The 27115-nt window shown below is 39.2% G+C and overlaps 2 protein-coding genes across 4 annotated transcripts; both read left to right on the forward strand.

The window, feature by feature from the left end:
- Positions 1 to 1502: 1502 nt before the first annotated feature.
- Positions 1503 to 11692, forward strand: znf366 (zinc finger protein 366). 2 transcript variants are annotated; one of them, XM_087848734.1, is made up of 7 exons: positions 1503 to 1591; positions 5036 to 6061; positions 6335 to 6502; positions 6816 to 6966; positions 7458 to 7649; positions 10108 to 10282; positions 10378 to 11692. In XM_087848734.1, the coding sequence occupies exons 1-7, from the start codon at positions 1518 to 1520 to the stop codon at positions 11049 to 11051; spliced, it is 2460 nt and encodes an 819-aa protein (XP_087704860.1). In that variant the 5' UTR covers positions 1503 to 1517; the 3' UTR covers positions 11052 to 11692. The 2 variants fall into 2 exon arrangements, with proteins under 2 accessions (XP_087704860.1, XP_006789915.2); XM_006789852.2 differs by having other exon boundaries at positions 1590 to 1681.
- Positions 11693 to 15774: 4082 nt separating this feature from the next.
- Positions 15775 to 26002, forward strand: mrps27 (mitochondrial ribosomal protein S27). 2 transcript variants are annotated; one of them, XM_087848735.1, is made up of 11 exons: positions 15775 to 15862; positions 16122 to 16199; positions 17713 to 17783; positions 17877 to 17935; positions 18424 to 18538; positions 19048 to 19126; positions 21103 to 21242; positions 21426 to 21528; positions 21663 to 21805; positions 23605 to 23766; positions 25539 to 26002. In XM_087848735.1, the coding sequence occupies exons 1-11, from the start codon at positions 15775 to 15777 to the stop codon at positions 25785 to 25787; spliced, it is 1287 nt and encodes a 428-aa protein (XP_087704861.1). In that variant the 3' UTR covers positions 25788 to 26002. The 2 variants fall into 2 exon arrangements, with proteins under 2 accessions (XP_087704861.1, XP_087704862.1); XM_087848736.1 differs by having other exon boundaries at positions 21103 to 21218.
- Positions 26003 to 27115: the final 1113 nt, after the last annotated feature.

Below are 27115 nucleotides of genomic sequence, written 5' to 3' on the forward strand. Positions count from 1 at the left end.
AGGTCAAAGGGCCTGGTAATTGTGTGGCCTGGTTTGCTTCTTCCTATTGGAGATCATTAGTTAAGGGCTCCTGCTGCGTGACCGTGCATGTTAGAGATGTTAGGAAAGTCAGAGAGGTCAAGAAGAGCAGGCAGCGATGAAATTATTCAAAGCGCGACTGGACAATAGGGTAGCACCAGTTAAATTTTTTTTAAGAACAAAAAAAGTTAATTTTAAGGATTCAACTTTTTATTACTACCCCTGGGAGGTCAGGAGAGAGTGAAAAAGCTGGTTTCAAAGAACATTTCTGGCCTGCTGAGCCACCATGTCGGTAAGCAATGCTTTTTGCAGAGCTTGTAAACAAACTCAACAACAAAGCAAGAAACACACATACCCACAAACGTATATACACACATACGCACACCTGAAAATTTCCCTTTCTATTAATAAAGTACTTAATTCCTCAGAGGAATTGATGCACACATTGTCCAGGGCCGAGGTTAATTGGTCTTATGAGCTAATTAACACAGCTAATGATTGGCCACATCTCATAAAAGACAGTTTCACCGTTTCAATAATATGAGCTCAATTACTGCAGCTCCCTCCTGATTTACTAACTGCCACCTCATCTCAATTAAAGAGCTGCTAACATCGTCATTGTTCAAAAACTTCTGTGCCAACAGAGACGCGTGGGATGTTAATTTACTCAGATTTCACAACCAGAGACGGGTAGCTACAAACGCTATATGATGACAAACAGGACAATAAAGTGGCATTGTAGACAGACAGGCCACTCTTGCCTCCTAGTGGCTGTGCTGACGCATGTCATCTATTTGTACATTTTTCATTGCTGCTGTTTCCATCTGCCACGTGTTTTGTGGGAAGTGGAGAAAATAATGGGAATACTGATTAAGGTGATCCTGCAATTGATAACCAGAGCAACGCACACAATGCATGAAAAAATACAATTTCAAAAAGAAAAAGAAAAAAGGGAATAAAACACATCATGTCTCACATGCTTGGTTTTTTTCTCCAGTAATGTGATATATTACACATTGCAGTGTCTCCCTGGCAATCGGCCCCTCTGTGATGAACATGTACATAACAATCAAGAACTTTTGACAATATTTATTTCATAAGCTCAAGAAATGTTCTATTTTATCTAAAAAAAAATGATACTTATTTTCTTATAAATATGAAAACAGCCAGTATTAAGATACATCTCCTTGAGCTGGATTAATGGAAAGCATTGCTATCTTCCATCATGACATGTCACTTTGCAGCTATTAAACCTAGAAATTGTGCTGTTTTCAAGTGAAACATCAGCACCCTCCTCCCCACATTCCTCCAAAGGCTATGCAAATCCCTATTTCATAGAGAAATAGAGATGTCTATCTAGTGTTTCCTTATTTTTCTGCAGGAAGGCACTAGGCTTGTTGACTTCCTCTCCCCTCCCTTCCTTCCTTCTCTCCGAAGGTACTCATCTGAAAAATGAGAACAAAGTGATTGTTCCTGTTCTCTTTCTTAAGTCAGTTCAAATGCTATCCGTGGACAGGCGGCTCATTGTCAGGAGAGTTGCAGTGCGAGCAGGAGGGAGAGAAGAGAGGCACAGGTACAACAGCAGCTACTGCAGCAGCACTTCAGCCCCAGCATCACAGAGAAAAAACACACACACACACACACACTCTGCTACACTCAGCTGGTAAGTTACACACGCAGACATGCTGCAACCGCACACAGCACACACTTACATGGCACTGACTGGCACATGAGGAGGGGCTTCGGGATGGATTGTTTGGAATGCGTGGTGTGGCAAGGACAGGCTGGGGTCTCTGCACAGAGCAACTTAACTAAGAGAAGTGAAGAGGATAAAAGAGCAGGAAAATGTCCAGGAGAGACCCAAAACTTCAGCAGGCATCTAGGGCTCTTTGAAAATCCTGGAAAGAGGCAGAAAAATCCAGTTTTTGCATTTGGCATCTTGTTGTTGTTGGTTTTTTTTTTATTCCTGTTGATTGATTTTTATGAATTTCCATCCATGTATCTGTGAAAGGGAAATTTACTGGTAGAAATGTGTCATTTTAATGTTTTTCCAGAAGTAAAATGCTAATTATTTGTTGAGGTGGATTTAAATGTCAAAGTTTCACTGGTTTTCATTTCATTGTCACATTAGCTTTTATGACGTTTGTGTTGAAAGAATGCATGCAAAGCTGGATGCAGATGTTGAGCTGAAATACTTAGAAAGCTGATCCTTGATTTGAAATCAACATTTGCTTTCAATTCATCAGTTAAAATGTTTGTCAAACAAAAATGCCAAAATGTGATGGAATTACAACCTCCACGTTACGAGCTTTTGCTATTTTTTTTCTTTGACTTGCGTTACTACAATTTTTTTAGTGTTTGCCAGAAAAAATGAGAAAATGTAAGACGTCTCCTTTAATTTCTGGAAACTGTAGCAGGTGTTCAATCATAAATTGAAGCCTTGGGTGTTTTTAAAATGTTTACATTTAAAAAGCCAACAGGTATGTAACCTGTGACAGACATGAAGTGGAAACTGTAGTCATGCAAGCAGTGGACTGGTACAGGTCTCAGCAGTTTCTCACTGATAAGCACTGCAGTGTTAACAGGAATAGAATTAATCTGCACCACTATTTTGAATGTCATGCAGAAGTAAGATAGTTCCCCTCTGACTATCTTCATCTTTACATCCATTACAATCATCTATTCTATATTTCTATATCATACAGATGCAAACTGCAGTTTTGTGATTTTGCTTAACTGAACTCCAGTAAAGGAGAAAAGAGGAAGCTCTTCCTGGCTATCAGTCCAAAAAAAAAAAAGAAAAAAAAGAAGGATGAAGAGCGCAGAGAAAAATAGATGGAGAAGCGAAAAGGGGCCAGGAGGTAGAGGCAAACTTCTCACAGATAACTTCCTAGTTTCAGACAAGGAGAAGATCTGTGAGAAACGAAGAAGTGAAAGGTTTCAGATTGAAACCTGAAAGGTGTGGGTGTCAACGCCACACCGTGCATGCGTGTGTCCGCTTGCATTCCTTCCACAGGAATCTTCAGAGAAGTGGTTTTTAATGTCATAAATAGAAACAGGACACAGTTTCATTTGACACACTTTTGTCAAGTCTTTCTCCAAATGTTACAATTGGAAGTATATGTAAGCAGTGGTGGAAAGTAAACACATTCAAGAACTGAACGTGAAATCAAATGTGAGGTATTTATAGTTTATTTACTTCCTTATTTGTATAGATTTTATTGGACAGGTGTAGCTACTTGCTATTTTTCAAATTAAGAATTAAAATAAATGCATATGATGGAAAGTATAGTACTGATTTTCAAACCAGTCATTCACAGTGTATTATTTTGCAAAATGGCAATGCCCCTCATAGATATGAGTTCCTGCTTGAGGTTTCTGAGGTTTAACCAGCTTGTTTTTGCGCCACATTGTTTTTTTGCTAAGTCCTTTCTTCACATTCATGATGTTTTTCCCCATCAATGTCAAGAAAGCACGATAAGATGGATGCATTTTTTGTGTAGTCAGTAGCAGTTATTTCTGATTGTGTCATTCTTATAAAATTTTAAGTGTCCCATTAAATATGTGTTAATGTGTGAAACATTTAAAACTAGTGGATACTGGGGACAGATGTAATATATTTTTTAAAAACATTTTCCTCACAGGCTAATTGAAATACACTGGTCATCTGCTGATAAACAAAACACAGATGTGCACCAACTAATAGTACAACTGATATCTTGTCAATAATGGGAACAGGGCTAAAATACCTATTTTAATGCAAGAAACCAGAGTTTTACAACTGAGCCCTTGATGGGGGAAATAGTAACAGAAGAGGGTGGAAAATGTAACACTGAAAAAATACATCATACTAACTGGGCAAATCTCAAACAGAAGCAATCTTCAAAGTAATCACCTTACTAACTAAAAATGTAACTTTAAAAAAATGTTCAGCCTTTGTACTTTCAAATTTATTTTGATATCAGGCAATCTGTGTATTCAAGACAAACATCTCTTTTGATTTTTCCAGAAACATTGGCGACTATTCCAGAACCAACTAGATTTTGATTCTGTGAACTGTGTTAAAAGTACATTTAACTCAAATGCACAGACGATACGATGACAGAACAATTTCTAACCTGACATACATTAATAGACATCACAGATATTAATAGATCCTACCAATAATAACACAAAAGGATCATGTGAAGAACATATTAATATATTTATTTAAAAGGACCAGAAGGGAAATATATAAAAAATGTATGTGTATGATATAATGCATGACACATGTATTGCACAAAAAACCTGACACTTTCTTTCTGTCAGTAGTTGGACTAATATTGTTTTTTGAAATTTTGAAATGTCGTTTTAAATGTAGTTTTAGTCAAATATTTCTATTTTCTCATCACCCTTGTCATCACCACAGACAGACATAGTGCCTGCAATTGTAAATGTTACAAGTATCACTGATGTCACACCAATGTTGCTGACTTGCATTCTACTGTGGTTGGCGACATTGATATTAGTACTGGTTGTTCGTGTTAGTTTCTAACATATAGCGAGGATAGAACAGATGCAAGTCTAAATGCACATTATTTGAAGGCAGCAGAAGAAAATACATGTAATCACTGGAAGTTGGTTCTGGTTTCAGGACTTGCTTCGTGTTACTGTTACTCTTCTTTAAACCAGTCAATTCCTGACGTTTACTCTTGTAAATTCCTGAAAGAAAATTCATTTTATCCTGGATAAAGTATTGGGATAGTTTTTGATGCTTCAGTTTTTCTGTGTGATTATGATGAAACTGTCAGGCTCACTCCAAAGTTAAAAGGAAAACTTCAAAGATCCACATTTTATATGAAGAACTAAAAAGCCCTCTATTTTTATGTCATGTCTTGCTTGCCTTCTGCATCATCAAGTGGGCTTTGTAAGCTCACAAGTAGTTTTAACAGACTCCCTCTAGTAAAAGAATGATTAAATACTTTCTTCCCTGTTGTTACTGAAGATATTTAACAACTTCTTTTCCTTTTTCATGCAGAAAGAAGATGGAAAAAGATAGAGTAAGCATCTCACCGCGAAGAAGTCCTCCCCTCCGAGAAGAGCTAAGACAAACATCTCAGCGCAGTTTCTACCTAAGCCCAGCTCCACTCTTTATTCAGCCCCCCAAATTTTCTCCTGCTAGATATCCCAGTATATCACCCACCAGAGATGCCTACAGTGCTTTTAGTCCACCTGTTTTCTTTCCCATGCTTGGCCCCAGTTACACCCTCAAAGAAGGATCCCAAAAACGCAAAAGGACTCCCTTAAAAGTGGATGGCCATGAGGGAGGTGAATCTCCTGAGAAGGAGGCAGAAGAGGCAGAAGAAAGCCGCAGTAAGAAGACAGTGGACCTGCCGCACATTCCCTTTTCCCTCCCACCTCGTCCTTTTCCATCTCCAAAACCCATCCCGGGCATGATCGAGCTCAACAGCCTGCAGCTTCAACACAGACCTCCAGATGTGAATTTTCCTGTGCAGATAAAACAGGAGCCACTCAGTCCTTCCCCCATCTGGCCACCCTCTCCTCTGCTTCTTCACCCTCCCTACTTCCCACCTCTCCACCACAGCCTTCTCCCTTACCCCTTCTTTATGCCTGGCCCTATCATGCACCACCCCCCTGGTGGTTTCTACCCCAGAGAGGACCTCCGCCCCAGTCATAGCGCCCGTGAAGGAGCTCCTCGAAGTGGTACGAGCAGCGCTGAGAAGCTCGGTCTCAATGTTCACGTAGATGACAGCTACTATGTGGACGTTGGCGGAGACCAGAAGAGATGGAAGTGTCGAATGTGTGAGAAGTCCTACACATCTAAATATAACCTGGTCACACACATCCTGGGTCACAACGGCATCAAACCACACGGGTGTCACCTGTGTGGGAAGCTATTTAAGCAGCTGAGCCACCTGCATACACACCTACTCACACACCAGGGAATGAGGCCCCACAAGTGCCAGGTATGCCACAAGGCCTTCACCCAGACCAGCCACCTGAAGAGACACATGATGCAGCACAGTGACGTGAAGCCATACAGGTAAATTATTTTTACATACAATATGTCAAAGAGGTAGAGGTAGCCATCGTGATGTTGAGTATCTTGGCAGTCACCATCTTGGTGTTCTGAAGCTGGAGGTAATGAATAAGGGGTGTGGAGTGGCCTCCTGTGTAGAATTAGGCGTATAATCTACTTTTTACCAGCTTTACACCAGCTTTACTTTCATTTCCACTCATTCCAATATATTATATAGAGTTTCTGCTGTTTAATGCCTAGATTTCCTGCTCATTCACACTTTTTCTGCACCGCCAGTTGCAGTGTGTGCGGTCGAGGTTTCGCTTATCCCAGCGAGCTTCGAGCCCACGAGCTGAAGCATGAAAAAGGTCAAGAGAATGTATGTGTGGAGTGTGGTCTAGACTTCCCCACACTGGCACAGCTAAAGAGGCACCTGACCGTCCACCGAGGTCCCACATTGTACAGGTGAGCTCATTTCCTTTCATATTCTTATGTTCATATTCTTGTTATTGTTTAAAGTAAGCAGTTAGTTGGCTTAGCACAGCAGCTCAAGCTCCACCCATTGAGGACATCCACTAATTCTTTCCAAGAAATAGATTTTTTTTTTTTTAAATTTTAAATTAGGCTAACCTCTTGCTGGCTATGGCCTCAGATTTTCTGAGCAATATTAATTATTCGTGGAACTCCTGGCACAAAAGTGCATTTTTATATATGCATTTCCCACATTGTTGAGACATTCCAGCAGGCTAACTGCAAATGTTGGTTGCTGTGTGTGCAGGTGTACAGAGTGCCAGAAGACTTTCCAGTATCCCAGTCAGCTTCAGAACCACATGATGAAACACAAAGACATCAGACCGTATATCTGCAGTGAGTGTGGGATGGAGTTCATCCAGTCGCACCACCTGAAACAGCACACGCTCACTCATAAAGTAGGTGTATAACAAAAGGATTAAAAAATGAAATTTTAAAGTTTTTTTTCTCTCTTGTTTTTTAATGGCATCCAAGAATTATCAGCTTGCCCAATTTGCATTTTGGATAGTAAAAATATCAGCCATGAAGCAGTTTCCTCTTGAATTTTGAGTGAAGCTACTTTTAACTGCTTAACATCCAGTTTTTATTCTTTAGTAGCATTAGAGTTTAGATAAACCACCTGACTACACAAACCATTTATACAAGTCCTGTATTAGCATGCCCAAGCTCTAAAATGCACAACTTATTGTTTATACCATTATATTTACAACTGTAGCAGCGATAGTTTCATCAAATAGATATTTTATATTTCATAAATAAATTTAAATGCATTTCCACTGGCACTGCCTGGCATATTTGTTATCAGGGGACGATCTGGCCTCTCTAATGCAAACCAGAAGAATGACTCGTCTTTCTCCCACCACTACTTCCACGTTATCTTGTTCTTCAGGGGGTGAAGGAGCACAAGTGTCGCATCTGTGGTCGTGAATTCACCCTGTTGGCCAACATGAAGCGTCACGTCCTCATCCACACCAACATTCGGGCCTACCAGTGCCACATGTGCTTTAAGAGTTTCGTCCAGAAACAGACTCTGAAGGCTCACATGATCGTCCACTCGGACATCAAGCCCTATAAATGCAAGGTTGGTCGAGTTTGGCATGTGAGATGTGGCTCTTTCTTTTGGCCTTCTGTACAGCAAATTTCCCAAAGGTTCACGTGTTCGAATGACAAAGCACGTTAGTGGCCTCAGTAAGTATGACTCATGTCTGCGCTGTCAGGTGATCTCATTATGGAGTGACAAAGTCCATAGGAGAAGAAGAATATAAATTTGTAATTTAACTTACATGACCCGAATCTCTCCCTGGCCAGTCAAAACCTGCTCTGTATTCAGTTAGTAACTGGAGGTGTTGGAGGTCAGTATGGCACATTTTGTGTCCATATGTGCGTCCATGAAGTCGGTTTGGCAGGAATCAATTATTTCATTTAAATACGATTTTTTAATTATAGAGATACTCTTATTTTTTCCTGAAGTATAGAAAAAATACCCACAGTCTGTAAATTGCACAGAAAAAAGTCACTCCCCTCAGCAGGAAAACCACAGAACTGGCAACCCAAGTGAAGACAGGATTATCAGTATGACAAAAAGCTAGCCCTTTCCTGCCCTATCACAACAAAATCGAGCCACAGTGTTTCTACACCATATGACTGAGCTAGTTTTCAGCAGTGTTGCTCTAAAGGGCAAACTGGTAAAAGTGTAACATCACATTTGTAGGATATCATTATGAAATTGCTGTTAGCAACCACTAAACCACAGTTTAAGCCTCCAACAAAAAGAGAAAATGAAGCAAAACAGTTTGCCAGATGCCAGTCCATCTACTGTGACTTATAAAGTTTGATATTTATCTTATCACACTGAAATGTAATCCCATGTAGCAAAGGGCTTGATGTGAAACATTTTGGGGGGGCAGAGTGAGGATAGCTATTTCAACTCTTCTTGCTAAGCTAAGTTAATGAGCTAGACACGTGTGTAATGCACAAAATGTTATTTTATTATTACATTTACAGGAATACACAAATCATGACATCATAAATGGGCCTTAAAAACATAAAACAGCTGTTAGAAAAATGCAAGCTGAAAAACATATATATTTATTTACATATGAAGAAAATACATACTTTCACTGGTAATCAGTAGAAGGCATGAACTGTAGTAAGATGAAAAGCAGCAGGTCATTGTTAGCTACAGGTCTGGTTGCTATTTCAGTTTCATTTTATGCCTTTAATACTCAGTTATTTTACTATAAGGAGTAAATAAAGGCATCTAAAATGCAAGTGTCTCCCTTTTTGCAAGCTACACAAACCAAGTCTTGATAATCACAGCCAGGAACCAGACTTGTAATTTGTAGTGGCAGCTGCTGTTAAAGAATTTGTCTGTTTTGACCTTGGTTTTTTGGTACAACTTGAGGACTGAGACGATGACCAGATAGCAGAGAGGCTTATGGGAGTGGGAGCCTCCTTGTCCATAGGAAGGATATCGCCGCACAAACTGCCTCTCTAACAATGGCCCGCCGGCCTCCCCGGAGAACAAGCCCCGCAAATAGATTTCATCTCGCTTTCTCTGCTGCTGGAGGCAGCTTCCTGTTTTCTCACGGTCCTCTTGGACAGTTTACAGTCCCTCTCTCCTCCTGAAGGAAAGGACCACCCTAATAAAAAAGAATGCAGAGGAAGGACAGCACAGGAGTTGCCCTTCCCTGTTCTCCTCCTGGCCCTGTCTCAGTGTTGCTTCCTCTCTCTCTCTCTGTCTTTTTCTTTCTGTTTTTCTTGTGTGTGTGTGTGTCCTTGCTTGTGTGTGAGGGGGGAAGACAAAGAGGAAACGAGGAGAATAACTATAGAAGGAGGGAGAAAGAATGTGTGTATGTATGTCTGAAAGACTTCGCATTCATTCATGATTACGTGTAAACTCTGCAACTCAGCATCTGAGAAAATTAGTCATCTAACAAAGGAGATCTGGTAGAGAGAGAAAAATAACAGGTAATTAGGGCTTGCCTGTTATTGTTGGATGTGGACACAGTGTTTACTACAGCCACTGATGAAAAGCTAGAGTATCACCTTTAATACTCGATTCTTACACTTTGAATTTGAATCAGAGAAATATGCTTTGTTTTTAATCACTCCATTTATCTGACCGCTGCAGCTGTTACAAATGAGCTTAAAATATTATTTTTATTGCAGATAGTTTTTAAGGTTTGTAAGGTATTAATGCTTGTGTGTGTTTATATTATTCAAATTGTAGCAACAATTCTAATTCAGAATTTTACATTGTATTGATAACATGTAAATTTTAATACAAAAATATCTTGGCCTTTTCACTTTTCAAGCCAGAAAATGGGCAACTGGATTGGTTGTTAACATAATATTCACTTTTTTTTTTTTAATGACTTGAAATAAAAGCAAGAGATTAAAATGTACTTACCTGAGAAACCTTGCGAATGATTCAGGATGCATAGCCTATGCATTACTGTTAATAATGTGTCAAATTAAACCCGAGGTCTTAATGAGTTCCTAATATCTGGACATGTATTCTCTCTCTTCTCTTTCAGCTTTGTGGGAAAGAATTTAACAGGATGCACAACCTAATGGGCCACATGCATCTCCACTCAGACAGCAAACCCTTCAAATGCCTATACTGCCAGAGCAAGTTCACACTGAAGGGGAACCTCACCAGACACATGAAGGTTAAACATGGTGTCATGGACAGAGGCCTGGATGAGAGACGTAAGTGTGCACACACTGCTGATGATGTATATTGTTTATGTATTTTAGTAAAATTTGTTGTTAAATGTAACTTTTTTTTCTCCCTGTGATTTCAGTATTTAGGCAAAGAGGGCGTTTCTGTCTGACCACCCCGATGGACCTCCTCACCCACTTCAGCCAAGAGGAACCGTTTGACCTCTCCCAGAAACCCCCGGGTCTGCCCAGCCTCCGTCTCTCCCAGTCTGATGGTGAGAGTGTCCCGGGAAGCTCCTGTCAGGAGGAGGAGGATGAGGAGAGTTTGTACAGAAGGAGCCAGTACAGCCCTGAAGTAGACCACCACGAGCCAGCAGGTGATCAGTACATGCCTGAGCTGGAGGAAAGAAGGCAGGGATCCCCTGGTGAACCGAGGGAAGGCAAGAGACAGAAACAGCAGAAGTACCAGGAAAGTTTAGAGGATGAGACGTTTGAGAGGGAGTCAGGAGCAGAAGGTCAATCTAAAGTTCCCAGAGGTAACAAGGTGCAGCTATTGGAGTCCGAGACATCCTATGAATCAGATGCAGAATTAGGTGAGCAGGTGTGCCGCCAAAAAATGGTCCGTAGACAGTCATATGAATATGACTCAGAAGAAGAAGAAGCACATCAGCAAGAGCTAGATGAACCAAAACAAAGAAAAGAAAAGTTGGATAACTTTCACAAGGCTATCGATGTGGAAGAGACAAACATATACGAGTGCATTGCTCGAAGAGTTTACGGGTCAAACGATGAAGAAGACAAACATGAAGAAAAGTGAGTCAAAGACTCAGAAGATAATTAAATGTGTAGCATTGTTTCTTGTTTAAAACTAAGTGGTTGTTTTGGAAGGCAACGACAATATGTATGCTTCCAAACATCTCTGATTAGGGAAGGGTGGTGAGTAGCAGCGAATGAACTTGTTGTTTATTACCAGAGCAAAAAATCAAGAATAAATACAAGCTGTGAAGAATATTGCATGTAAAAAAACATATCAAATTATCATTAATAGTGACTGACAGAAGCTTTGGCTGGAAACGTGCGATGTAAATAAAATGCAAACAGATATTTAATGTTTTAGTTTTTTACAAATCATTTTGAAATGTTTCTTAAATATGTAACTCTGTTTTGACTCAGAATCTAATCTGTGATATTAAAATTTTAAGTGTTACTGATCACACCATTGTACATGCTCTACTCTTGTTTGTGTGATATTGTTCTAAAAGTCAGCAAAAAACTGGATGAAAAATGTTTTTGACAGACACAATTGAAAAAAAAAGCTAAAATGATTTTGTTTTTTTACATTCTATGTCTCGATTGTTTTTTTTTTTTATCTACATGCTCTTTTTTGGAGATATTTCTGTGTTTTATTGCAATGTTGGTGATTTGAATATGATTCTGATGAATAAATACTGAAATAAAAGCTTGAATACACAAACTTGATGCTTTTTCTCACTAAATGCCTTATAAACGTCGCTGCAAATGTTTTTAAAGCATATGAGCCCAGATGCTAACTTTCGATTCTCTCCGTCTCGCACATACCGAGCGAGAAATGATTGCTGCGAGTTTCAGAAAGCTTGCCTCTCTCCTCCTGCTTCTCTTTCAAAGCAGAGGAAGAGGAAGAGAAAACACCTCTCCCCTTCTCTCTTTTAGGTTGTGATCAAACAGCAGTGACGGACACAGTGGGTGTCCCAGACAAAGGCTTCATATGTCTGTATGACTCAGAATAAAGCATTGTTTCTCCTCGTTGCAGAAGTCTCACTGAAAATAGAAATACTACATGAAAAAATGGAAATTGCAATATTGCACAGTGCGCTGTGTGGGATAACTCGCACTTAAGATTGCTGGATTATAAAGAAATTAGCAAAATGTGACTATAAACATTACTTACTATGCTTTAGTCCACAGTATGTGCTGTGGGCTACATCTCATATAATCATGCCGGTTCAGGTAAACAGTCATTTCTTGTCAGATGAAATGCAGAACAGCAGCTTCTCTATTTTGACCAGCGACGACCACCGTGTCCAAAAGAGCGAAACTGCAAACAGTTTGAGGAAGTTCTCACATCCTCCTCTTCTTTCCTTTCCTCACCTACATGTTTCAGTCCCGGCCACTTGCCTGAAGAGAAACCACAGAGAGTCGGCCGTATCACCATCTCCTGTTCACAGTTAGCTCCTCTTTATCTAATCTCCTCTGAAAAAGCATGTTGATCGCGTTGAGTCCATCACTTTTTCGTGAACTGAAACTTGAGAGACAATGAGAAGCCAAAGATGAATCAGACATAGGGGAGAACAGGTAAATACGTCTCGGGTGGGAAAATGAATCTCGTGGTTAAAAACAAAAAAACAGCTCGAGTTCTGTAAAAACACTGACCATAAGCATCATGCCTTCAGTGGTTACTCAGAGACAGCCAAATCACACAACCTTTGTGCTATGCTCTATAAACTGAAGAAGAAAGTAGTTGACCAACAGGAATAACCCTCTAAGCCAGGGATGGCTAACTCATTTTACCTTGAGGGCCTTCATTCAGTCCTCTTCTGTTGCGGGCTGGAAGAGTGAAACTGCACTTTCTGTCAGTGTTCAGTGTTCACGTCTCAGTTTTTCTACAAGATAAATGTGTAAAATTATAAAATAGAATTTAAGTGTTTTCGCAGGTCTTTGCAATCAGGGAACAAGGAAAATATTCATTCTAATTAACACACATAGAAAATTATTCAGGGCTGCGCTGTGGTCCGGCACTATCGCCTCCCAGCAAGAAGGTCCTGAGTTTGACTCCACCACCAGGCCAGGGCCTTTCTGTGTGGACTTTGCATGTGCTCTCTGTTTTTGTCTAAAGTCACAGTCTAAAAGCATGCAGTTAGTGGGGTTAGGTTAATTTGTGAGTCTAATGCACTCATAGGTGTGAATGTGAGTGCAAATGGTTATCTTTCTCTCTGTGTTAGCCAGGCTGGCTGGAACTGTCCAGGGTGGACACCGCCTCTCAGCCTGTGGTAGTTGGGATAGGATCCAGTGCTCCCCTCCCCCCATGACCCTGATAAGGATAATCCTATTCCCATTTTTCCAAAACGTTGCTTTACCCAAACCATTCTGTAGGTTGTGCTTGGGTTGTCATCTGTCTTAAGTCCAATAAATTATTGTTATGCTGTTTTCTGTTTCATAATACTGTGATTAAAAAGTTGAGTCAAGGACTGTTTCGGAAAACATTTTGTAACTCAAATGGCTGATAATGACAACAGTTTAAAAGTCTTGGAAAGAAAATTCAACTAAACTTGTGAAAAAATAGGTGTCACAACACTTGGCCGGAAAGTTGGGCTGTATATTACAGGGCGGTTCCTGTCCTGCTATCCTGTTTCATCCGGAATGTATTTGAATACTGTTATATAAGCAGGCAAATTACAGCAAGCCATTTTGGGGTTTTTTGTAGGTTTTTTTACACAATAAATGTTTTCCAAATCATGCACATTCAAGAAGGAACTCAGGATGAGTTGATAACCAGACTGAGGATTAGTAACTTGTAACTTTTTATAATGTGGCTAAAATTGTTTCTCCTTTTAGAGATTCTTATAATTGTCTCATTGTGTAATATACATTTATTTAATGTCTTAAATACAAATTAAATAAAATTCAGACTATCACACTGCTCATCCTAGCAACCCTTATATGATAAATTTATCCATTATATTTTGCAGACACATACTATTGGTCAAGCATGCATGTGTTCAATGACAGTTCACATCTATTGCATAAAAAGCCTCCCTACAAAATGCTTTGTCATTCCCTGTATAATGCAGTTCTTTTATCACATCGCACCAACTTGCACCAACGTCCTCTAACACTATGGATGAGAAATAAAAAAGGGAAGCAGCAAGGGGATGCCCGTAAGCAAGATCCTGAAAACAAATACTTCTGATTTTTTTTTCATCTCTAAACCACAAACATACCTTTTTTAACATGATGAGAGAAGTGTGGGTTTTAAAACGTGATTTTCAATAAAGGTTCTGTAGACTTTGTATGGCCTTCTGCATAATGGCAAAACAGAAAGGCACAAGATGATATCAGAAATCCCAGTAATGGAACTGAATGGTACACTTCTTGTTTACTTGTAGTGACTACACTGTAATGCATCTCAGGTACAAATTTCCTGTTTTGCTGGTCACTGAGAAAACGAGATGGTGCTAAAATTCTTCCATGTTTTGTTTAACAGAGTGGTCCCACCCTAGTCTCAACCTGTCACCTCCTTTGACCCACAGCCAAGGAGCTAACTGTAATAATAGCTGAGGGCTGTCCTCCTGCAGCTGAACAAAAATACTGTCTGACAAACACAGAGGTGACAGGGGCAACAGCTTTTTACAGACAAATTAATCCACATTTAGGTAAACAAAGTAAGACAACTCAACTCCACATTTATGTCCAACTTCCTGCTTAATTTTGGTGGTTTGCTAGTATTTTTGGGGCTGCCTGCAATCTAATGAACATGAGAGGACAGATCTAGTAAGCCCTATTGAAAAGCCTGATGAAGCAGTGGTGCTCAATAACTAGCAATGGAACTCTTCATGGCTTTATGTGCCACACAGCATGGCAAAGTGAAGCTCCTTCACTTTAACAGCTGTGTGTGTTTTCCTGTTCTGTCTTTTTCTTATATGAACAGTGCCCTCTATTGTCAAAGAGCAGGTTCTTCTCAAGTATTTCACTCTCGCTTGCAACATAGAATATTATTTATGTTTAACAGATTTTGGGAGTGACCAAAAGTAGCTTCTCTTTTATTTTGATGTGACTTTAATTACCAAAGCCAACCAAGTAATATGTAAACAACTGAATCCAAAAAATCCCCAAAATGTCAAAAATAGAATTTGGGGAATATAAACTAATATTAATGAATTACACATACATCACACCAAATGTAACAAGCTGCAAAGTATTATAGCTTATTATTTAAAGATAGATAGATAGATAGATAGATAGATAGATAGATAGATAGATAGATAGATAGATAGATAGATAGATAGATAGATAGATAGATAGATAGATAGATAGATAGATAGATCAAGAAATGTTTATCGCTTTACAGGTAGAAGGTGGTACCAAAGTGGAAGTTAGCAACCTTGTGGTGAAACTTGTGGTTAGTAGGCTGGAAGTGTGTATTCTCTACATTATCTGCAAGTCATTCCTGATAAATTTCAGGAAATCAAAACATTTCCTGTAAAGTATTTTGTTGCTTGGTGCACACAGCAAGATAGAACAGTAAAAATTATTAGATTAAGTTAAATTAAATATCAATAATATCTCATTTTAACTTTATTAATAATTCATTGAGTCATAAAAATGTACGAATTGTGTTTATAAATTATTATTATTGTTTTTCAATTTTTTTGTTTTAATGTGTTTTTATAGGTAGCAACAAAAAAACAACAAAAACAACAAAAACCAAACCAACCAATCCTGTTTTCACTTTTGGTATAATCCACTTTTGCCTGTCATCAAACTCCCCCGGCACCTGCCTCGAGATGGTATCGTCTAATATGGCAGCCTCCGTGTTGAAGCGATGTGCGACTGCTGCTGTCAAAGTTAAAAGTTTATCTCCGTCTCTTTCAGGTAGACACATCATGCATTTGGTTAAGACTCAATATAGAGTATGATTTAATTTTAGTTTCATGTTTAACGTCTATTTTTTGGGTTTTACGGTCAATATTTGAATGTTCATAGAGGTGGAGCTAAATGCCCTCAGTTTATGGTAACGTTAGCTAACAGCATGAAGCTAAATTAACCGGCATTTGAGTTTTCCTGTCATTTTAAAGCCATGAGCAACTCATTTGCCCTAATATTTGATTGATGTGTGCATTTCTCTTCACAGCCCGACGATGGTTGCTTTCAGCGGCTTACACAGACAGCAAAATGTGGGAGGCGAGAGAGAAAGATCCCCAGAACCTGGGTAAGAGTTAAAACTCCACATTACACAGTACATAATGAAAAGACAAGCAAACAAAGGGCTTGTCAAGATTTGGATCATTATCCAGGGAAACGTAATATTTTCCACCAAGTCAAGAAGTGTCAAACTAATAAAGCAATAAGACTGACTATAATGCCCTTAATTCCAAATAATTATTAAAGCATTAATAGTTTATTACCTTTAATAAACTGTTTAAAAAACAGATCATAAGCAGCCTGAGACGTGTAAAGAAACCTAAGTGCCACTTCCACTAAATATGGCACTATATTCAGTTTACTGCACTTACAGGTTGTTTTTTTCTGCTTTTGTGTCTTCATTTTAAAACAACAAAGTCTTCTCATTTTGGGACTAAAACATACAAGCGCATCTTTAAACAGCATGTCAAAATCTAGAAATACTTTTAACTTTACATAGATTTGCTGCTCCTGCGCTGGTCCACCAAGAATGCATTTTATTTAATATTTTTCTCTATTTAGCACTTTCCTCTTCCAATCACACACTGGTTGTTATTATTATTTATTTATTTTTTCGACCCCTACACATTCACACATGCTCACACTCAATTGGGGCAGCTTGAGGTTCAGTATCTTGCCCAAGGTTTCTTCAATGTGAATGGAGGTGTTATGAAGTCAGCCACTGACCTTCCACTTAGAGTGGGTAGAGTGCGTAGGATACTATCTTCTGTAGCTCAGGAGCAGGTTGGCTTCAATATGGATGGACAGGATTAGAAATGAGTACATCAGAGAGACAACTCCAATCAAGCAGTTTAGAGACTTTGTGTTGGATATGTAAAAAGAGTAGATAGTGTATATATTAGACACATGATGTTGAGGAAGGAGCTGCCAGGCAGGAGAAAAAGTGCAGACCCCAGAGAAGGTTGAGAAGGTTGATGGGTGTAGTGATGGAGGGCAATCAGAGGGTTGGTGTGACAGAGGAGGAAGTTAAGTGTAGGGTGAGTTAAGTATAAGTATAGGGTGAGATGAAGGCAAATTATCCATTGTTGTGGCCCCCAAAGGGAACACCAGAAAATTACCCCCCCCTCCCCCCCCCCCCCATCCCCCATAACCCATAGTTGTACAAATATAGAATATTATTCTAGTACAGTAAATTAGTTTGTCTTGGGAGAATTATTAAAAAAAGAGATTTTTTTCTGGACATATTTACAACATTTGATGCTTAAGTCCAGCATCAAATACTACTGTGTGTACACTTCATCAACACAGGGTGGCAGTGTAGCACTGCAGCCTCATGGTGTTACAGACGAAATTTACCTGCTTCACAAAGTGTACATAATTTATACTCGTAGTTTACCACAGTTTAAATACAATTTAATTAGATAATACCGAAGTTGTGAAAAGTTGTAAATCACCATAATAAAACTCATATATTTAAAAAAAAAATGTGTCAGCAATTTATTCTACTCTGGAAAGCTTATTCTCTAGTTTATTTTACTATAATTCTGGTATTTTTTTTTAAATCCTTCTTAAACTTGCAGCTGTACTCGCCAACACTATGGACAGGACATATGACAGGAATCTCCCTGTTAGCTCTCTGATTATGTCACGGGTAAGCTGCGTCTACATTAAATGGACCATATTTAATTTTTTTATTTATTTGCTGTAAACTTGATTTTTCATGGCGCACTGTTTTCTGTTTCAGTTTGTGGACAACATATCGTCCCGGGAAGAAATTGATCAAGCAGAGTACTACCTTTATAAGTAATCAGATATCATTTTTATATCTTCTGCATCTGTGCCAAATGTCTGCTGCTGCTTTTGGTTTTTGTGGTACCAGTCTGTGTGTTTTTGTTGGACTGAACTGTCTGTTTGGTTTGTCTGTTTTGGTTTATATTCAGTCACATGCTCTTCTTTGTTCGGGGCAACTCCAGACCTTTCCTGTTTACTCCTTCCTCTGGAATCTGCACCCATTCTTGTGATGGCAAGATTTAGTGTGTTTCCCAACTGCACTCTAGTTCAGGGCGCATTCATTTTCATAATCGGGAAACACTGAACGAGTTTAGATGTGCTTCTGCTGATATATTCTTATTCTTATCTCTGATTTCCAGGATAAAGTTGTGGTTCAGCAGCTGAAACCGTTTACCGTATACTTGTCATGTGATTTCCTCTCTTCCTCTTGTTGTTGTGTTTGTATCTATTTCTATTTTAAAGCATGTGAAACAACTTTTTTCCCCGTAAATTTCTTTAAGGTTTCGTCACAGTCCAAACTGTTGGTACCTGCGAGACTGGACCATTCACGGCTGGATCAGACAGTGTCTAAAATATGGGGCTAGAGATAAGGCCTTGCACACACTTAAAAACAAGGTACACTATAATATTCACTCAGTTTATTCTTTGGGAAATAAACTACGCTGAGAGCACTGTTTGGGCCTTGCATGTGAACCTTATCTCAATGATCGGAGAGGAAATCTGATCAAGGCTGTCATCATGAGACAGCACAGACTCATTGTGAAGCACTGAGGCATGTTTTCAAACCGATCTGACCAGCACAAATAATGTTAAACATGGTTGGCATTTTCAGCCCAGCGCTTTTTTTTCAGTTCCTGAATGCGCTATAGTATCTGAGCATCCCTGAATTACTCCAGAAACAGATGTCAGGTAGCCAGTGACGCTTTTACAGTGAGGTAAAGGCAATCACCGCTGTAGTTGTTTTCATTGGCGGCATACAACTCTGATGCAAGAGCTTTCATTGTCACTAATGCACTGAGAAGCAGTCTTATTGCTGCATGTGATACACACCTTCGTCATTAAATAATGTAGAAAAAAGTTGATGTTTTTCCATGATGCCAATATTTTGATATCTCTGTGTGCAGATCCAGTATGGAATATTCCCAGATGACTTCACCTTCAATCTCCTCATGGATTCCTTCATTAAGGATGCAGACTTTAAAAGTAAGACTTAGTTTAAAAAAATCATTTTTCATTTAACCTTTGGGAAGCATAAGCACCACACAGACTACAAGGCCAGCCCCTTGCAGGTTTCCAAGCACATTCTTGTTTGCTTGAAATGTTCAAATCACCAAAATCTGATTTCAACATTTCTTTCCTTGTTTGTAAAAGACGGGGGTAAAGGGAAGCTTGTTTTTTCTATTTATTTATGTTTTCTATAATAACATTAGACCGTAAATAATTGTCTTGCAGAGCCGCTGTTTCAGTTGAATGTGAAAGTTTTGATTCCATTTGATAAAAGTGCTTATATGCTGTAAAGTTTCAAAACAGTAGCTCAGATCTGATGTTGTTGAATTACTTTTTAGGTTTCGTCTGTTAGTTTCCTTTATTAGTGGTTCCCAAATATTGCTATTGTGACGTACCTCAACAGCTTACAGCCTTGCCAGATGAACTCTCAAAGCCCCGTCATGTTTTGTACAACAAGTGATTTGGATTAAAACTGGGTGGGCGCATAGAACTAATTTTGGGGTGGTTTTGGATCCTTTGTCATTAAAAGAAAATTACAGTGTCCTTAATTATATACTATACTATTAATTATATACTCATCCACGACACTCCAGTTGATGGTTGGCAAATTCTATGTAAAGGACAACATAGTGAGCTAATAGCCAGCCAAGATTTAACTTAGTTAACAGTGCCTAGAAAAAAAAATTGCACAATAAAACACAACGCATCAAAAATCAGCTAAAAGAATCAATGTCCTGCAAATATGCTGAGTGTAATTAATAAATAAGTAGTTAATAAATACTTTGGGGAACTTCATGTTTCAATACATCGCTGTCATACACCTTGCTTTCATTTTGCAAGTTGTATGACACCTTGTTTGTGTCATTTCGCTTTATGCACAGTTTACAATATACTATAGACCACTGGTTTTATGCTCCTTTTTCTGGGATACAAGGATTCTCTGCTATACAGGACATAATCATAGTGCAGATTTGGACACCACTGTAAAATGGTGAACTCATCATATACTGGTAGTTTATCACACAGCTTCTTTTCACTTCCAAGAGTTTATACACACATGACACACAGTGGCACCAAGATGGCGCCGAGTATGGCAGCCTCATCGCGAGCTCCCCCAAGCAACAGCTGGTTTTAGTGTTTAATTTTCCTTTTCCTTTATTTTTTCTCCCATTCTTATATTTTGCTTGTTCTTATGTTATTGTATTGTATTTTGCTCACCCCTGTTGCTTGTGAAGCTTGGACACAAGAATTTCACTCGCATGTGCTGTACCAGTGTACCTGCACATGTGATGTGACAATAAAAGTATTATTTATTTAACAAAAACTAAGTACAGTGTAAGTTTTAGATTTCTCCTAGCAACCCAAACAACTCAAACTTATTTTTTCTTTTTTTTTTGTACTTGTCATGAACATTAACATTTAGCATGCTGAGGCCTGCAGATTCTGGGATGTAGCTCTTGGGTTTCTCTGAGCATTGCACAGTGTTAGCTTGGGGTGAGGCTCCTGGGAAGTTTGGCACCTGTCTTGACGGTTTTTCACAAGTAATTAATCTTTTGTGTGAACTGACAGAGTTTGGAAATGGCCATATAAGCCGTCTCAGATTGATGGGCAACAGCAAGTCTTCTCTGAGATCAGTGCTGATGTCTTTTCTCTTTGGCATTCTGTTAACACACATCTGAATGAACTGCCAAATCCTCTTTTTTTTCATCTCTAGACCAAAAAATATAGAGACGGTCACACATATAATCAAATAGTTGTGTGCATTTGATTATGAGTACCTGGCTGCTACTTATCCCCTTAGTTCTTATGTAAGCAGTAAGAGTTTACTCAGTTTTTCACACACAAGCTTACTCCTATCCAGATTATGAAATGTCTGTAATATAAAAAATGTTTGTCATATAGAGATATTGGGAAATGTTATCTGAGAATGTTTGTTTTTTATAATTGTTCAGGTGCGTGTTCTGTGGTTGAAGAGGTGATGCTTCAGGAGGCTTTTGATCTTCCCTCCACTCAGATCCTGTCTCTGTATGCTCTGGGCAGTTACCTAGCAACCAGACCACAACTTGCTGTGAGTGAATCAGCAGCTCTGAAGGTGTTTAGGACAACTAATGACTCTAGAATATTCTTATGACTGAAAATTGCAAAATCAATTTCCGGTGATTCAAAACGGGGCATCTTAGGGGGTTTCATTCTAAACTTTTATACATTTTTGTAAAAAGAGATAATAGCATGTTGCAGTAGAAGCAATAAAACACTTGTTCTTTGCTGCGATCAGGTGTCAGAAGAACGGGCTCTGGGGGCATCACTGCTTTTCTGTGGACAGAAGCAAGACAACACCATTGGCCTCAGTGCTCAGCTGCTTGGCAATGCTTTCCTCGGTAAGTGCTTGAGTTTCTTTTCTTGCATTTTTTTAAGTTATTTTTTTTGCTGTGATTGATAGTTTTGTTTTTTCTCCTGTAGCCTTTCATTATGCCACTTGTCTCATTTGTTTTCCTCCTTCTTCATCATCCAGGCAAGGTAGAAAATTTAAAGGGCATACATGCCGTCTTCAAAGGGATGCCTCTCTTCTGGGGTCGAGGATATCTGGGCCGAGCCCTGGCCATTATGGAGAGAGTGGCTGCTGCTTCTAGTGATGTCAAACTGTCCAAAGATACAGTAAGGGCAAACAAATCGTGCTTCATTTTGTGTGTTTTGTGTTAGGGTTGAACAACAAATTACATTTTTTCCTGACTGGTGTTTCTTAGTATATTCACAGAAACGTTTGTGCAGCTTGTTCTGGAAGAGACTTTAAAACCACAGATGGTAAATGGCCTGTATTTATATAGCGCTTTACTAGTCCCTAAGGACCCCAAAGCGCTTTACATATCCAGTCATCCACCCATTCACACACTGGTGATGGCAAGCTACATTGTAGCCACAGCCACCCTGGGGCGCACTGACAGAGGCGACAGAGATCATAGAAAGAAGTGAGATGAAGGACAGATTGCAGCCTCTTATTGTACAGATTTGTACCTGAGCAGCAAAACATAAGGTGCACAGCTGACACCAACTCATAACTAAAGCAAATCTCCTTTTTTGGAGTGGATCAGTTTCTCTGTGCAAGTGGCAAGTTAAGACCAAAAATACCAAATGCTATTTCCTTTGAGCACAAGGCCCAAAAAAGGAACTGAAATGGACTTGATGAGTTGATGACAACTGATTTAGTTGTTCAGTTGCCTAACCTTTGTACGTATCCTGTCTTACATAAGTATGTCCTCAGACTAGAGACGCTTTCCTGCAGTATTGACATGGTGCAACTTCTTTATTTTAAAGATCTTCTTCATTTATACAGTTGATTTCACAATTTAATTGGGTATTAATAGGGCCTGTGCAGTTTAGTTCAGCACATCTAAATTAATTATTGGCGCCTTTCTGGCCCCCATAGAAATTGGGAGCAGAGGGTGTGGTGTTTTTATTGTTTTTCTCTGGGAGTTCTGGTTTCTCACACCTTCAAAAATAAGCTAAGTCCATGCTGATAATGTCATCTGGGGACACTCTTCTTTTTATGTCAAAGTTGTATCGATCCCTGAATTGGTGTCTGGGCCAGCACTCACCTCATTAAGCGTCTCAGGGTAATGCACAATTTGCAAACATATTTAAATATCAAAATCAGTAATGAGAGAGCAAAAGCATTGAACATTGCAACCCCAGATATCCCTGATTATGTCCCATGTGTGAGTCTGTTATATAGTTCATAACAAACACCTATCTGAGCCGTACCAGACAGCATTGCTCTTTGTTCTCATTTGGGCACCTGATATCAGCCCCCTAACTGTGGGTTTGATGTCAAACGGATGTATTTCTTAACGTGTTAGTTTGCTGTTGTAAAATGAGCATGGATTAAACTGCGTGCAGCATTGCAAATAGTCCACAGGCTGCTTATTACTTTCCAGGCAGGCTGCTTGGCACAGACAGCATTGTGTGACACACACGCTGTCATGATTTTGCAATTTTTACATATATGCGCAGGCTGTAGCATCTCTAATCCGCTCTCTGCTGTCCAGTTCAATAGTTCAGCTTTGTCTGCATCTAATGAGATTTTGAAGAGCCTGGAGCTCTGAGGATGTCTTTGACAATCACTGCAACAGAAAGTGAACAGCCTGCGTCACACAGCAGCACAGCAATAACGTAGACAGAGAAGATAACGCCATAGGACAGAGAGGAAGTATTACATCTCAATGAAGGTGCTGCTGCCTCAGGTCACAGTTAATCTTACTTTTTCCTAAGATTAAGAGGTGACTTGTCAAGTAAGGTGTATAACCCTGCGTCATTAAATGTCTGGCCTGTTTTCATTCCAGTAAGAGACTTTACTTGCATAATGTAATTTTCAGCAAAAAGACCAGAAAAGTTGTTTCAGAACATGCATGTAAAATGTTTCTACACAAATAACATTAATTTTTGTGATTATTTTTCAGCTGGGGTATGTGAATGACTTGTTCCATGACCTGCCTTTGACCTCAGAGTCAGACTCTTCTGGAGAAGAGTCAGGAGGTGAAGAGGACAAGAAAGAAAACACTGTAGATGAAGACGATCAGGCCGAAGCTGCTAAGCTACCTGAGTATGTCAAGAAATTCAAGGTGGGTCTTTGTTTGTACTTACAGCTCAAATTTGCATTAAAATGTAATTATAGGAGCATGCTGGTAAAAATGAGGTTATAACTTAGAAGTCAAGCTGCTGTGAGCAGCATGCTTTGGTTTTTTTAAGGGACAGATTAAAATATAATTCTAAGGCAAGAGGTGGGGTGGAAGTATGTTTTCCCTCCCATTTGTCCATCTTTCAGCAAGATTACACAACAACCACCAAGCTGAAACCTGATGGAAAGGTGTAGCCTAGACAAAGGAAAGACCCATTAAAAATTTGATGTGGATCCAAATCATTTTGTTTTCCAAAAATGCAAAATACCCTGTTGGGTTATAGGATACGCTTTCCAACTGCGCTCTAGTTTAAAAAGTTTCCCCCTTTGCAAACAGCATAAGATGGTTTTTTTGACTGTCAGAAGTGCTTTTCTCCATTCTGCCTACTGTCTTGTATTACCACTGAACTGATAGTAAAATAAATTAATAAAATTATTATTTTCCACTTATTTTTGAATAAGTGGACTGTTAATTAGGGATTCTTACATTGGTAGTTACGTTGTTGATTCTCTAAACGATAATTTATATATATTTTTTTCTCTTTAAATTAAAGCAAAGCTTCTGTTTGCATTTGTCGTTGCTCATTAAGGTGTAGTGGGCATGTTCTTGAGACCATGCTGAAAACATTTCCTTCCTCATAGAACATTTTCTTCCAAATTTTTCCAGCTGGCATTCTTCTTCTTCTTTCCTGGCTTTGTAGATCCATTAACGTTCCTGAAACATAACTACCACCTGTAGAGCAGTGGACCAGTGTAAAAGCCTTAGCTGGGATGTGGTTTTTATCAGTTGCGTGCATCAGGGTTTATAATGCTTCCTGGTGCACCTACAGGGGAACAAAGAAAACAGAGTCCAGTTTGCTGTAAAGTGGTGGTCAGAGCTTCTTTTTTGCAAATCCAGATGTTTGTACTTTGACTTTCAGTACATCAAATATATCAAATGCTGTAGAATATGTGCACACACATAATTACTATTGGATACATGAAATATCTGCACCTGCCAGTTTAGTTTTTATCAAATAGCTGAATTTGAATCATTATTGAAAGAGTACATTTCATTTTCTGCACTATGCATCCTGACATGCGCTGTATGTATCCACATAAAAACAGGTTTAATTTATCAGTCTTTATTTTCTATTCATTTTAAACTCATAGATGTCAAATTATTGTTGTGTAGTAATGATGCAAATGGATATGCACTTATACCACAATCATAAACGATTAACCTTCTGAATAAAAGTAGATAGGTTTACAGAGAAACTTTTATCTTAATACATATGGCATTATTGCCACAGGGTAAAGATAAATTTCACTGGCTGACTGCCCACGTGCTCCCTATAGGCTTGTGTGTGGCTGCATCCAGAGGGTGATTTCCCCTCATGGCCAAAATGTTTGCTGGATGAAAATTTGGAACAAAATAGCTGCAACTGTTTATTTGACATTTGCGCATCATAAAAAAACAAACTACATTTGGTCATAGATTTAAGGGATATTTCAGACCACGAAGCTAAGATAATAAACACTGGAATTATTGGAAAGTCCGGTGTTCTTGAATGCATCATATCTTGACTGATTTTCTGTGCAGCATGATTCTCTGTGTGCGTCACATATTGGAAGTGACTTTTCTGGGTCACAGGGTTTCACCCAAGTCATTTAAATGAAGTGATGAGATCATTCCTTTGTGCGTTCAACTTTTTTTTTGTTGCCCTGCCTCTCCAGGAATTGAGCAGCCAGCTGGAATCTCAGGATAAAGTGGAGTCAACCTCTTTCCAGGATTTAGTGACCGCTCTGGCCCAGCAGAACCTGGCTGCTGCCGAGACACCGGACCTCGAGCAGTATGAGAGCCGGGTGCAGGCCTGGGAGGCCGAGAAGAGGCAGCTGATCCAGAGAGAGAAGGAGATGAGGGAAAAGGCTGAGCAGGAGAAACAGGAGCGATTAGCTGCCATGGCTGCAGCTCAGCAGGTGTAGAAACTTTTTACATGGAGCCAACTGTGACTCACTGAACTGTCGGTCGAGTATGTACTTTAAAATGTGTATACTTGTGAGTGTATTATTATCATTGCACCGGATTCTGTCACTTATTACTTTTGTATATATCAGTTATTGTGTTTGTGGCTCTGTTTTTATAGAATAGAGCTAATATAAATAGGCTGTCAAAATAAAACACACTTTCAGTTCTATCACATATTTGTATTTCACATTTATTGTTTGTCTGTCGTGGACTATGGGATGATATCATCACTGGAACTTATGCTCACATCAATTGTTAAGCCCGATCGTAGGGTGACCTCATGTAAGCAAAAAGATGGAAAAGCTACGGAAAGATCGCCCCATCACATCCTCCCACTCCTTTTCCTCTTTTCCTGCAGTCGTCTTTGTCACATGTTTGTGTGTTTTCTGTGTGCGCACGTCTGTCAAAAGCATCTTGGGGAGTTTTTTCTCACGGGCCACATTACACAAGATAATTTGCTGATAGCAAATCTAGAGAAAAACAAATTATTTGCCTAGAAAGGAATGCAGTTTTGACCTTTCCGTTCACATGAAAAAGCCAATAATGTTGTATAGCTCCTGATAAATGTAAGACCAGACAAAGTGCACGTCAGGCTACATTATTAGGAAACTATCTTCATAAAAGTTCAATGTCAGTTTGGACTCTGCACAATAGATAAGATAATAGATCTTTGGGGGGGGGAATGCTGTTGTGGTAGGTCAGATAATGCATTCATTCTACATTATGCTGCAGCTATTCAGTATTCAGAGCACGAGCTTGGGAAACAGCCTGGTATGCAGTCCAGGATGAATGAGCAGCACAAAACGCTGAAACAAGAACCATTGTGATCCCGAGGCACCTCACTAACAGTTCTCAGAGTGGCTCTGCATTCATAGTTGGTGTTTGCTTAATGGTGTTATTGCATAAATTGGACCGCCTAGAGAAATATTAAAGCACGCAGGTGTTGAGTCACACTTTCAGCTCTGGCTCCACTTACTGATTTATAACTGATTATGAATTAAGACTTTGCGTTCTTAAAAGAAAAGGGTTACTAAATCAAGATTTTACAGTTTTGTGGTGTAAATGTTTGCACCACCTGATGAGGTGAGGGGACTCGGTGGAGATTTATAAACTTAAAGAGGTGGATTCACTGACTTTTTATTTGAAGATCTCCTTTTATTTACATTGCACTTGTTATCATTAAGTTAGTAGAGTATACTGTATAAAGAGGGGTGGTAGATATACTGAAGAAAGGATGTTGAATGCGGAGCTGCAGACCACAGAAAGGGTTCGTGAATGTGGTGAA

Source organism: Neolamprologus brichardi, chromosome 12 (genome assembly GCF_056152115.1).
Source record: "Neolamprologus brichardi isolate AB-2024 chromosome 12, ASM5615211v1, whole genome shotgun sequence".
Lineage (NCBI taxonomy): Eukaryota > Metazoa > Chordata > Actinopteri > Cichliformes > Cichlidae > Neolamprologus > Neolamprologus brichardi.

Bases quoted from the DNA above. Each gene is read 5' to 3' on its own strand.
- znf366 (XM_087848734.1), top strand. From the start codon at position 1,518: ATGCTATCCGTGGACAGGCGGCTCATTGTCAGGAGAGTTGCAGTGCGA. The intron at 1,592-5,035 runs GTACAACAGCAG...TTTTTCATGCAG, and splicing joins GGGAGAGAAGAGAGGCACAG to AAAGAAGATGGAAAAAGATA. The intron at 6,967-7,457 runs GTAGGTGTATAA...CTTGTTCTTCAG, and splicing joins AGCACACGCTCACTCATAAA to GGGGTGAAGGAGCACAAGTG.
- mrps27 (XM_087848735.1), top strand. From the start codon at position 15,775: ATGGTATCGTCTAATATGGCAGCCTCCGTGTTGAAGCGATGTGCGACT. The intron at 17,784-17,876 runs GTAAGCTGCGTC...TTTCTGTTTCAG, and splicing joins GCTCTCTGATTATGTCACGG to TTTGTGGACAACATATCGTC. The intron at 21,243-21,425 runs GTGTTTAGGACA...TGCTGCGATCAG, and splicing joins GTGAATCAGCAGCTCTGAAG to GTGTCAGAAGAACGGGCTCT.